Raw genomic sequence first — 14,252 nt, 5'->3', positions numbered from 1 at the left:
ACTTGAGGGAAAAAGGATAAATGTTTTCTCACGGTATAAAAGAGATACCACTCATCATGGAAAGAAGGCATGGCTATGGGATCAGAAGTCAGGAAACAAAGACAAATAAATGCTAGTCTTCATCTCATTCTCCTTTTCAACCCTTTAGGCCGTCACTGATTCCACCCTCTTAGGCGGTACCACCACATTCAGGGTGCATTTTCCTTCTTCAATTAAACCTGTATATATATGTGGAATACACTCAGAGATTTGCCTTGTAGGTGATTCAAATCTATTCAGGTAGACAATGAAGATTAGCCATCACACATCGCTTTCTCTGGCAAACCAGTTTGAATTAAGTAGTAGATTTAATACGAAAACCTAATCTCAATATCATCCCTGGAAAATGCTTTATTTTTAATGTAAGCCTAGATTTTTGAAGGTTCTAAGTAGCTGCAAGAGACAATAGGTTGATGCAAGAAGGTCATGGGGTTCCATGCTTCTTATTCCTCGTGTATTAAGTCATTTCCTCACCTTGTTGGGTGAATAGATCCAGGGGGGAAAACAGTCGAATGTTGGAGACGGTCGAATGCAGATTATTCGGTTCCTTTATTTCTGTGTGTCTCTTTGTCTTTGTTACATTTCTATTCATATGAAGAGACAGCATGGTCAAGACAACTGATAAAAGAAAATCTTTAGTGTGATGTTCGTTGTTACGGAGGTTAGTAGAGTCCATGAATAGCATGACAGGCAGCATGGTGACAGGCAGGCAGGTATGGCGTTGAAGCAGTCTCTGAGAGTTCACATCTGCTCCGCAAGCATGAGGTGGAAGGGACAGAGCACCCAACAGCAATGGCCTGGCTGTTTGAAACCTCACACCACACCCCAGTGTCATACTTCTTCCAACAGGTTCATACTTTCTAATCCTTCTCAAGCTGTTCCACCAACGGGGTGGCTCAACATTCAAATATATCAAACTATGTTGGCCATTCTCATTCAAACCACAACAGTCTTTCAATTGAGAAAATCATGTTATAACCAGAAAGCTATCAAAGATTGAAGGTATAGTCAATCATCGCTCTTCAATCTTTTAGAAATTCCTAGACCTCTTTTTTTGCATACTTGTCCAACCTTTTAATATCAAATATTATGCTAACATTTGCTAAATTTTAGTAGCTCAGTGAATGTGCATTACCTTTCAAATATTTTTATTTGAATAGGCTTTATATGAATATATTTTGCATATATATGTAATTATATAATTTAAAGTGGTAGCATAATCATAAAACTAATGCTGTTAAAAAGTTACTGTACTTAATTTTTTAAAAAAAGAAAAAAGGTTCTCAGCAGGTGTTTTAAACTTTATGGACATGAATGTTTTGCCTGTTTGTATGTCTGTGTTCTTTGTGTGTGAAGTGTTCTCAGAGGCCAGAAGACATTGTTAGAGCCCCCAGGACTGGAATTTCAGATGGTTTTGAGCTACCATGTGGTTGCTGAGAATCGAACATTGTCCTCTGGAAGAGCAGCCAGTACTTGTAACTACTGAGCCATATCTTCAGTCCCGATTATACTTAATTTTATAACATATAAGCATAAATTTTACAAGAGTTCTGGAATACATATTTTCCTCATTCATTTTATGGCCTCCTTTTGTTTGTAAATAACGTATGAATTAAACAACTGAAAACAATTATATATATATATTATTTCAAATTCACTTTTTACCTATTTTTATTTTTTAAATTTAATTAAATTTATTTATTTATTACAATTTATTCACTTTGTATCCCCTTCCTTCATTTCCTTTCAGTCCCACCTACCCTCCCTCTTCTCCTACTATGCCCTTTCCCCAGTCCACTGATAGGGGAGGTCCTCCTCCCCATCTATCTGACCCTAGCCTATCAGGTCTCATCCAGGCTGGCTGCGTCATCTACCTCTGTGGCCTGGCAAGGCTGCACCCCCAGGGGAGGATGCTCAAAGAGCCAGCCACTGAGTTCATGTCAAATACAGCTCCTGTACCCCTTACTAGGGAACCCACTTGGAAAATGAGCAGCCGATGGGCTTCCTTTGAACAGGGGATCTAGGTATTCTCCATGCATGGTCCTTGTGGAGTATGGGTCTCTGCAGGCCCCCCTGGGCCCAGGTATTTTGGCTCTGTTGTTCTCCACAAGAAAACTGAAAAAAAAATTAAAAAACAGTCTGCTTTTAGGATCAAAACTCTAAAGTGAACACAAACACACATTTACATAATAAAAAGTATTTTAATAAAATATTTTGTGTAGAATTTTGTCTTTCTAGCACATACCCATCTAGACATAATATGATATACAGACCTACAGCTGCTTTCTAACCTGACAAACAAAACAAAACATAACAAAAACATATTCTTTAAATGTAAAGAAGAAGGCTTCACTTAACTAAGGATGCGACCCAAGCCTAATGTTACTTCCTGACGATTCCTAGTGGATCTACCCCTTTGACAAAGCACCATAGACATGAGGGGGAGATTCTGTGCATGTTTCTTTTTCTGTGAACTTCAGCAAAGCTGGATTCTGTGTGAACTTTATTTTAACAAATAAAGCTAACTGCTAACTGAAGATCATTGAGATTTTTGCAGACTCCTTATTTTGCTGAATGGAAGAATGTACATTACATTTAATGTTTTTTTTTTCAAGTAATGCATTCAGCTCATGTTTCTGATGGAATTTACCAACTAATCTGTGTATACACTTTTTGAAACAGGCTATATGCCAATAAGAAAACCTTCTATTCTAGAAGTTAAAACCACCCACATTTAATGACAAGTTGAAAGTCTCTCTCTGAACTCAGGTTGTTTCAGAACTCAACATATGGCAGGCATCAAAAATTTCCCATCCTTCCTTGGGGGCTTCATAACTTACTTTATAAAATTTACTTCAAGTGGTTCTTACACATCTGGCAAACCCACATTCAACTGAAGCATGAATGATGACTGTTTTAAAAGCATTTTTTTATTGACTTTCCGTAACTAAAGTTATAGGTTTTCAGATGTGTATACAGAAGAGCAATTCTAGAGGACAGGGAATTAAAAAAAATTATATGCTCAAGGTATACATGTTTGAAATGCTATCAGGTGAACTCAAAAGTTTCATTTTCTTTTGTATTTCTCTCTTAAGACAAGGTCTTATCCAAGGAAAGGTTGGCTTTGGCTTCACTGTGCACTTTTGAAGTTGTGGTGTTTCTCTTCCCACAACTTCTGTCGTTCTGGGATTATGGGCTTACACCCCAACTCCTGTTTTAGAAAGGCTCATTTCCTTATTGACCCTTCTGTCTCAACTGTTCCAATGTATTTTTAAAAATAAGCTAGAAAAAAATCATCAGTTATAAGGCAAACATGAACTGGTTTTATTTAATTGGAGTTATCTGACTGTTTCTAAACAAATGATGTGAACCTTAACTGTGTAATACTATACTGTCCTAATGTAAAGTGAGAGGTTACTCTTCAAGAGGTTACTCTTCATATACTGGGGATATGGAAAGAGAAAAGCAGAAAGGGGAAGACAGATCAAAGGACATTGTGTATTCATGTGGAAATGCCAGAACACAACCTATTGCTGTGTAAAATTAAAATATGTCAATAAAATCATTACTCTTTTCATCAAAATTGTAACGGTTTTATGCTTAGTCATAATTGTGCCATTAAGGCTCTGATGTCATCACTGCGCTACTATTACAATGCTGTATTTGAAAATTTTCTAATAAAACATCACAATGCTCTATTTAATTAATATTTATTACTTTAATTAAAATGTGTTCACAGGAGAATTTCACTGTGGATTTGAAGATGGTAATATTTGCTTGTTCACCCAAGATGATACAGATAATTTTGACTGGACAAAGCAAAGTACTGCAACAAGAAATACAAAATACACCCCTAACACGGGGCCCAACGCAGATCGAAGTGGTTCCAAAGAAGGTAGGAAGGTTTACAGGACAGTGCTCCCAGCAATTTAAGAGATGGAAATTTTTTTCTTTTTTTTAATATTAGTATCCCAGCTGTATCCCGCTCCCTCATTCCCTTCCAATACCACCCTCCCTCCCTCATCTCCTCCCTGCCCCTTTCCAAGTCCACTGATAGGAGAGGACCTCCTCCCCTTTCATCTGACCCTGGTTTATCAGGCATCTTCAGGACTGGCAGGCTCTTTGACCTCCCTCGCCGAGGGAGGAGCAACCCTACTAGGCCACAGAGGACTTTGCAGCCAGTCCTGGAAATGTTTTCAACATGAAGTACAAGTAGGATACTGACATGTTTTTGAGACACATAGAGTAAAACTTTATATCTTAGGCATAATATGAATTATTTCCAAAGTCTGTGGTCATTGATTTTTATTTCTTTTCTTTTTTTTTTTTAACCCTCATTGATAAACATAGTTGAGAGATCAGGGTGTTATTAATTTTATGTTAATTCAATTCTAAAATTATCATTTCTCTCAGTTCTTTATGTGTTTTTTTTCTGTTAAAGTCCTGAATAATTTCATAGAGTCATGCAGTTTTTATAAATTCAATAAAAACCCTGCTACCCGTTTGCACTTTGTATCAAAGCGCTGAATGTCACAATAATATTTCATGTTTCCTCGTAAAAATGTGCTTCAACACTTGCTTTCTTTCTTTCAGGTTTTTATATGTATATTGAGACATCTCGACCCAGACTAGAAGGAGAAAAGGCTCGACTTCTCAGCCCTGTATTTAGCATAGCTCCCAAAAACCCATATGGACCTACAAACACGGCATACTGCTTCAGTTTCTTCTATCACATGTATGGGCAGCATATAGGTAAAGTATGAGAATATTCTGATTTTTTTTTCTGATCTTAAGTTTCACACAGAGCATGAAGACAGCTCTAGTCAGAGGACACTAGATTACGTTTTATTGAATGACTTGCGTTCCAATTGCAAGGTAAGATAGCAACACTGCCTTCCCATCATCGGATTCCAAAGCTCAGACAAGAGTTTGCAGATTCTGAGCATCGTGTCTTCTCTGGACCCTGAGTCAGCAGACCATCAATAGAGTGCACTCTATGTGTTCTTCTGTGAAACGCATAATTTGGGCTAATGACTTGATGCAGATTAATGATGATGAAAAGGGATATTGTAATATTAACAAGTACTCTTAGTACCATCTGCATATTAGTAATAGTCTTATTATTTTATGGTTATGCAATACAATGACTAGCATTTGAGAACTGGGACTTGAAGAGAGAAACAAAACCGAAGGCATCTTTCATAATTCTTCACTTGACATCCCGATTGTAACCCACCCCCTCATCTCATCCCTGTCCCACCCTCCCTTCTTCTTCCCCCCTATTTCTCTCCCCTCTTTCTCAGAAAGAGGGAGCCTTCCACCCCTACCATCTGACCCCAGACTATCAAGTCTCATTAGGACTTCCTTCTTTCTCTGTGGCCTGGCAATGGCCTCTCATCAGGAGGAGACAAGGGAGTGGGTACAATCAGGATGAAAAGTGAATAATTATAAAAATAAATTCATTTTTTAATTTTTAATCCAAGTAATTGGATTACTTGGATTGCTGCTTTTCAGCTTCTTTAGTTCTTTGTATATACTGGATATTAGTCCTCTGTCAGATAAAGGGTTAGTGAAGATTCTTTCCCAATCTGTAGGCAGTCGTTTTGTTTTGATGATGGTATCCTTTGCTTTACAGAAACTTTTCAGTTTCATGAGGTCCCATTTATTGATTGTTGCTCTTAGAGCCTGTGCTGTTGATATTCTGTTCAGGAAGTTGTCTCCTGTGCCAATGAGTTCTAGGCTGTTCCCCACTTTTTTTTCCAACTGATTTAGGGTATCTGGTTTTATGTTGAGGTCCTTGATCCACTTTGACTTTAGTTTTGTGCAGGGTGATAAATATGGATCTATTTTCATTTTTCTGCATGTAGACATCCAGTTGGACCAGCACCATTTGCTGAACACATTTGTATAGCCTAGGTGCACCTGTGGTATCCTAATTCCCAGCCTGCTTTGATTGTACTCAGTTATTTTCCACTAGCTGGAACTATCATCTCATCAAAAACAAGAAACACTAAAGAATGTATCACTTAGGTAAAGAAAAATTATGAATAAGTTGGATGTACATCATGGATGTATAAAAATGGAAGAACATTAAAAAGCTAGCTCATAAAGATATTTACTAATTTTAATAATTTCTTGTAAAAGAATAAAAAAATCTTGAATTGGAAAAAAATAAATTCAAATTAAAAAACAAAACAAAACAAAAGAACAAAAAAAAAAAAAAAAAAAGAAACAAAAACAAAAAAGAAAGCTCTACCTTTGGATGCTTTGCACAATAGTAATAAAGTTGCCAGGAGTCATCCCAGGACACTAACAAGAGTATCATGTGGCAGCAAGTGAATGTCACATTCTTCAATGGGAACAAAAATTGTCCAGGTTTCCAGTTTTTGTATTCAATGCTGAAGTCCAGAAAACCAAACATCAAATTTATGAAAAATTAACTATTAGACAGTACAGTTAGTACAAAAGACCTATCTGCATAAGTTAGAAGTTTATGGCTTGAAATGATGCGAACCTAAAGCTATTTTGCAAAAAAACATAAAATATACATTTGCATCTTAATTTTTGCTATATTAAATTGTGTTCCTGTGTTTAACACCATTGCTGTGGCTATCACATACTATTCTACAGGTACACATTTACCACCTCCCTAAACTAAGACACAGTCCTGAGGAGAGTATGTCCAGCCCCACAGAACTTGGTCAAGGGATTAAATCTCTATCAAGATTAGAAATGAAGTAGGACTTCTAAACAAAGGAAGTCCCCATTTAATAGCCAGTAGTTAGTTATAATTAACACAGTGGTCCAAAGGGTAAGATTGGTGACCCCGTGTCTTGGTATATAGTAACAACAACAATGTAAGTATGCATTGGCATAAATTACTAAATTTAGTTACATAGTATACATAACAACTATCATATTGTTTAAGCTGCTATCCTCAATATAAAAGTGAGCATCATGGTCTATTGCTTTCACTAAAGAAAACTGAATTTCAAAAGGTTAGTGTGGATGGATCTGTCACACTGCGCAGCATGCACTCTCGTGTCGACACCAGTGTTCTGCACAGTAAAGCAGCTAGTGACAAGGCAGGATAGACTGCAAGTAAAGTGAAAAGTGCCCACAACCTGAAACACGACAGGCACAGGGGGAACCATGGCGGAAGCATACACTCTTCACTTTGAATAGGTGCTCTTAGCTCCTTATGCAAAATGAGAATATGATTCCTGTTTTAGAAATCTCTGGCTTGGATTTATAAGATCATAATCATCCCCCTCTATCAGTCTCCTGTTCGTTCAATAGTCAAATAGCCCCAGCAGAAGGCATTTTGTGGTTATCTCTTTTAATTTTCACCGTGGTCACTTGGCATCATTACAGTAATTATCCTGATTCTCAGATAAAGACACTGAAACACAGAGAGTTTTGATTATCTTGCCCAGTACAAGCTGATAATCACTAAAGTCAAAGTTCAGTCTGGAAAGCTGGACACAGTCACTGTTCTATGGAAGACTTACTGGAGGTTCACAAAAATGAGGCTAAATATGGGACAATCTCTAAACTCACAGTGAGTTATCACAGACTTTACAGATAAAAAAACATGGGATTTTTTACTATGGGAGTAAATACTTCTGTAGTTCAGAACAGAGACAGAAACTGCTGTGAGCGATTTGGCAATTGGTGGTCATAGTCTCAGTATGCATTACCTATGATATGGAGTTCATCTCAGAATTCTCACTCCCCACATTAATTTCTTTTGTCAGAAAAAAACTACTAAGTGTGGTGTTAGCTTAGATATAATTTTTCTTTTTGGTTAATTGTGTGTATTTTAGTTACTTTCTTTTTAAAAATATATTTGTAAAACTTCCTCTACAATTTCCCAATTTTTCCAGAAACAAAAAGTTAAGTATATACATGCAAGTCTTAGAATATATACATGTATGTGTAGATATATAATATATATGTAATCACCATGTGTGTAAATGTCTTAGAATTATGTACTTGATTTTTTGTTTCTAAATATGTTTTCTTAGAATATGTGTGTATATACATGTATATATATGACACAAAAAGGATATGTGCCTGATACGCGAGACCAGCATTTTTAGTGCTTCCTTTAAATTTGTCAATATATTTATGAGATGCAAATTCTCCTCACTCTTATTAGCAAACCATCACTGTTTCCATTATCCTTATTCCATCTGTGGCATTTGGTTCTCTTTCTGGGTAATTTTTTTTTTTTTTTTTTTTTGAGCCTCTTGATGTCTTTTCTCAGTTTCATCAGATGGTCAGAAGTAACCAGTTAGGTTCCAGGTCTATAACGTGGGTCCTCTAAACAGAGAACAGACAAAAAAAATTGCTAAAAAATCTGAGTAAACTTGTCCCAGGCTGTGTACTAAGTTAGACCCAGATGGAATACAGTCCTTGTTTTATTATGCCTTCCTTTATTTCATCACATGGATACTTAGAAATGAAAGGCTTGGGCAACTCTGAATCAAGTCTGTGTTGACGCAAACACAGTTCTTATCTCAAAGAGGTGGTTAATTCTAGAATCAAACATGAATGCTCATGGCCTGGGAACACAGATTTAGATTTTCCCATAATTAGATATCTAAGGCCATAACTGTTTGTTGATGCCTTTATAGTGTCACAAAAAAAAAAAAGTGCTTTTCAGACACATTGGTAGAAATATTGGCTGGCAGGCTGTAGAAAAGCAGGGGAGTCTCAGCTATGGGCATCAGATGCCATATAACAGCACTCTCAGCCTTTCAGTTTGTTATAAACTAGGTTTCTGTTAGTACATTCCATGGGATTTATCTCATGGTTGTAAAGGTTATGTACAGAGGAAGGCAGTAAATGGCTATTAAGAGAAATGCTAAAGATGCCCAAGGTAAACATCTGTGGACTTACAACATTCCAAATTCTCCACATCTTTGAAATTAGTCAGCCTTGCAAAAGGCTCGGTGGAAGGTGTGTTTTTATCTTTTCATCTTTTCAGGAACTTTCTTCACAATTGTGAGGGTCCCTGTCCTAAAAGCAGGATTGCCTCAGTCCTTTTGTTTGTGTATGTTTTGTTAATTGTCAATATGAACCTTTTCTTTTTTTTTTTTTTTTTTTACCGTTTTATTTGTTATAGTGATCCATGGTCCATTGTCTTCAATGGAACTACTGTAACTATTTGAAGTCATCACAAACCATGCTCTGAACGATAAGTGTTCTGATTGCTATTTCCTCCACATCTCCTTCTCCTTGGGCTTCATTAGGCCACGAACCTCATTGAAACTAGGCCAATCAATAAGCCTAAAGGGAAATTTTCACATGAGTTTTGCTTTTCAGCAGAATTTGAAATGGTAGCACTTAGAGAGGAAGGTAGAAGAAGAGCTCAGGTAGGTTACACGTTAAGCTCGTTGAATCAAACCATTGGTACCTTGTCAGTGCAGAGGAAAAGCTCCTGGACACATCAAAATGAGCACACAAGTGCCAAGTAAACAAGGAAGGCTTGGTGCTGATGCAAAGACACACTGAGCTACAGCATCCTGTTACGTCCAAGACAAAAACAAAATAAGACTAACTCTTTACAATTCTACAATTCTTACATGCTGACTGCATGTAAGAAACTACAAAAATAATATTGGAAGTACATGATTTACAAGGTTTAATGTAGGATATGGCCCCTGTAACAAAACAATGTCAAAATTCACAGTTCAGTGTGGAACAAGTGGTGATGTAAAATCTCCAGCAAGGTTTTCCCTAGGATTTTTTTTTCAAAGATGACTGAGGAAGGTTGAGTACATTAAACAGAAGACTTTCAATGTAAGCCACACAGGGTTTCACAGATTAAAAGAGCAGAAAGGACTTTCATAGCTGGAGATGTTAATTCAACACGTGGCTTCACAGCTTTAAGGTCAGACTACTACCATTGTTAGGACTAAAGCAGTATTTTTTCAACCGGTGGGATGTGACCCCTTTGTGGGTTGAATAACCCTTTCACAGGAGTCACCTAAGACCAAACTGCATTTCAGATGTTTACATCACAATTCATAAAAACAGCAACATTACAGTTATAAAGCAGCAACAAAAATAGTTTATGGTTGGAGGTTACCACAAGAGGGGGAACTGTATTAAAGAGTCAAAGCATTAGGAAGGGTAAGGACAACTGCCCTAAAGAATTAATGCAGTTGTTGACTTCACACTGAAGCCAAGGTTCACATATCATCCTGAGATTCCTAGGGACATTATAAATTTTAAACTTACTGCCCCTGTATTCTACAAATGGACCATGAAATGTTGAGACAATAGTTTACTGGTGTTTTTAAGCTCACAGTTGGGGTCAATTGTAAAACAAAAACATATTCCTTTGAAAATATTACTGCTCAATGACAATGCACCTTTGACAGTGAGAGGCAATTTCCTGTTCACTGTATAACCACTTATACATCTATTCTTGAGGCCAATAAAAAAATGTAAACTTGGCACTTAAGTATAATGGTTTTATAAGGTTTCAGCTGCTAGAGAATGACTTCTCTGACATGCACAATCAATTAAAAACAGTTTCTTAAGCTCAGTCAATAAAAGTGTGACAAGGTTGGGATTGGTGCTTGGATTAACGTTAATTTTGAGAAAATTCTATTGTGAATCAAGTGCTCGAGAAGGAAAGGTGCAAATGGGGAAGGAGGTGTAAGGTTGGGACTGGAAGAAGAGGAGGAAGGGGACTGGGAAGAGGTTGTAAAGTTATTAAATAAAAACAAACAAAAATAAGAAACTGGCCTACCTACACAACTTTCTGAAACCACCGTAGTGATCAGTTAGCAGCCATCAACATTAAGACAAGACCTTGTGCCACCAAGAGTTCCTCTGAAGTTTGGTGATTATCGGCATATTTTAGCAGTAAAGTAGTTTAATAGAGTGCAGATCTTGTTGACAAGCATGATGCAGAACATACTTAGTAAACTGCCAGGTAACACATGCATAGACTTCATGTACCTGAGAAAGCAAGAAAAAAGCTCTGCCTTCTATATTCTCACATTTGGTTCACTGAAATAATCATCGTAAAGTATGTTTACAGCTGTGGCACATTAACTCAGCCCCTCATTTATCTGTAAACCTAAGCTGTATCTACAGTCACTCATTTTGCAAACAATATTCTTAGTTATATAGATTCTTTTGAAAATACAGAATCAAAAATGACTTTTTCTGAATGTCTAATATCCTAATTTCATTTACTACTTCTTGGTTGATTGTAACTAAGTCTTGCAGTCTTAACTAACAGATAGCATAACATTGAGAGTCACCATTGTATAACAATATAAAAATTAACAGACTCCCCATCAGAGTAAAGTCTGATGTTTTATGTTATTAACCCTTGCTGCATGACTAATGTATGCAACCCCTGAAAACAAACAAACAAACAAACCTGTGACTTAAACTAGATTATTGTCTCACAGTGACTGTAGTTCATAAGAATGTGTATAGCTTCCCTGGTTATCTGTGGATCAATATCATTTGTGAAGACATCAGCAGTATAACAAGAAAGGACTCCAGTCTAATTTCAAGAGTCAGCTTGGGAAGGCTCTTCATTAAGAGCCATTTTCATGATGATTTTAGACTTTAGGATACTAATGTTTTCATGGCTGTAGTCCAAAGGTTTCCCTCCATTCTCTGCTGAGCTGTCCTAGAGAGAGAGAGAGAGCAGGCTTCCTTCAAAGCAAGTAACATACTCGAGAAAGCAAATGAATGCTGAAAATATTTATAATTTAAACTCAAAGTTGACTTGACATTGTTTGGATTTATGTTAATTGACATATCTAATCCCCTTACCCAAGGAGAGAGAATTATACAAGAGTGCCAGTGCTATAAGGTTTAAATTATTAAGCACTGGTACAACTGTGGGCTTATTGGGTGCTTTATCAAAACTGACTGAGAAAGGTGGTTTCTGATCAAAGATATTATCTGCTGACTTTTGAATGTTAACTTATATGTGAGTGATGTATGTACGCAGTTTCATAATAAAACACCCTGACAGAAAATGCTATTGGGATATCTCCTATATAGGGACTTATTTTAGCTCACAGAATCAGATATTGCTCAGCCTTATGAGAATATTCTAACAGCAAGAATTTGAAAGAGCTGGTCACATGACATCAACAGCAGAGAGCAGAAGGGGGAAACGCGTATATGCTTATTTCCTACTTGCTCATGCTCAGCTGAATTTCTCTACTCTTATACAATTTAGGATCCCTGGCATAGCAAATGTTCCTGCACAGTAATCCCACATCAACTTCTTTAAAATAATCCCCTAAAAGACATGCTCATCAACCAACCTGATCAGCACAATCCCTCTCTGAGATTTTATCTTAGTTGACTCTAAGTCATACCAAGCTGCCAACTAATATTAACTATTACAATTGGGATATTAATAATGATATATAACATAATTTCTGTGTCTCCTAGTAAACAATTTAATTCTTTATATGATCAAGTATTTTTATTATTATTATCATTTATTGAAATTTTTTCAATTTCTATCACTGCTGTGGTCCCCTCTCTCATATCTCCCAATTCCACCCACATTCCTTCTACTCCCCCATATGCCCCTCCTCTAGTCCACTAATAAGGGAGGACCTCCTCCCCTTCTATCTGACCTTAGCCTATCAGACCTCATCAGGACTGGTTGCATCATCTTCCTCTGTGGCCTGGCAAGGCTGCACCACCTGGGGGAAGGGGTGATCCTCCTAGCCTGCCTCTGAGTTCATGCTGGAGAAAGCCCCAGCTCCCCTTACTATGGAACCCAATTGGAGCCTGAGCTGCCATGGGCTACATGTGAGCGTGGGGTTTAGATACTCTCCATGCATTGTCCTTGGTTGGGTTATCATTGTCCTGTCCAGCAGGAGTTCAGTGGGTTCCTAAGGAGGGGTGAAAAGAATGGTGGGACAGAGACACAAAGAAGGAGGCCAAGTCAGTTTGTCTGGTCAAAACCTCATTTATTAGAAATTTTTACCCAACTTATATAGGGAGAAGGCAGGAAAGGGGGGAGGCTAATTTACTGCTGCAGGAGATAACAAGAGTGCTTTCATGGCTTGAATATTGCACCTGCAAGATACCGTAAGATACCGTATCTTAAGATATCTCAAGGATGCTCTAAGACTAACAAGCGGGTGTTCTCACAAATCTATCACCCATGACCTAGGGTCCTAGATAACTCTTCCACTAATTGGCTTTAGGTCTCTACTAACTGACCTTTGCTCACTATTTGGCTTTGGCTTCAGTAAATAGCTTGGGCTCCTGGCATATCATTTTCTTCAAGGCCTCCAGGGCTCAGGTTTTTGGTTTTTGTTTTGTCTCTGTTGGTCTCCTTTTGGAGCTCCTGTCCCCTCCAGGTCTTCTCTCTCCTCCTTCTTTCATAAGATTCCCTACACTCTGCCTAATGTTTGGCTATACCTTGATTAGTAGAGTCGTTCAGAGAGGCCTTCTGTGATAGGATTCTGTCCTATTCCCTTTCCTCTACTGCTTCTGATGTTTATCACAGTTATCCTTCTGAATGAGGATTCAACATCTTCCCTAGGATCTTTCTTGTTGTTTATCTTCTTCAGGAGTTTTTAGTATGTTTATCCTATATAATATGTCTAATAACCACTTGTGAGTGAAAATACATCATGTGTGTCTTTCTGCTTCTGAGTTACTGCACTCACTAGAAGATGATCTCTTCTGGTTCCCACCATTTGTTTGCAAATGTGGCAGGCTCTCTGATCACCTTGCCCTGGGGAGTACAGCCTTGCCAGGCCACAGAGGAAGACAAAGCAGCCAGTCCTGATGAGACCTGATAGGCCAGGGTCATAGGTAAGGGGAGGAGGACCTCCCCTGTCAGTGGACTTGGGGAGGAGCATGGGAGGAAATGAAGGAGGGAGAGTCGGATTGGGAGGGGGTGAGGGAGAGGGCTATAGCTGGGATACAGGTGAATAAACTGTAATTAATAAAGAAATAAATAAAAAATTTTAAAACCTTGTAAAATAAAAGCCCCAAGGACAAATTTCCTGAAACTGTGGTAGACAACTTTGTGATGACTGCAGCCCAACACCAAACTGTAACCTTTACAATGTATTGGGAGCTTTTGAAAATCTTATTTTGTAATTCAACTATGTAGTTCTTGAATATGAACTTTGTAGATGAGAATATTGTATCCCAATGTCAAAGGGTGGGTCATGCAATCAATGACAGTCCTA

The 14,252-nt window shown here is 37.7% G+C and overlaps 1 protein-coding gene across 2 annotated transcripts in view; it reads left to right on the top strand.

Moving 5' to 3' along the window:
- Positions 1-14,252, top strand: part of Mdga2 (MAM domain containing glycosylphosphatidylinositol anchor 2) — an 886,150-nt gene that overhangs the window by 851,580 nt on the left and 20,318 nt on the right. For both annotated transcript variants that reach the window (XM_060387568.1, XM_060387567.1), the window contains 2 exons: positions 3,779-3,934; positions 4,633-4,791. In XM_060387568.1, coding sequence (XP_060243551.1) covers positions 3,779-3,934; positions 4,633-4,791 — 315 coding nt within the window. The remainder of the gene's footprint in view (positions 1-3,778; positions 3,935-4,632; positions 4,792-14,252) is intronic.

The sequence above is a fragment of the Meriones unguiculatus genome, chromosome 7, assembly GCF_030254825.1.
Source record: "Meriones unguiculatus strain TT.TT164.6M chromosome 7, Bangor_MerUng_6.1, whole genome shotgun sequence".
Lineage (NCBI taxonomy): Eukaryota > Metazoa > Chordata > Mammalia > Rodentia > Muridae > Meriones > Meriones unguiculatus.
The sequence above is the reverse complement of the archived record's forward strand: the minus strand, read 5'-3'. Positions and strand labels throughout refer to the sequence as shown.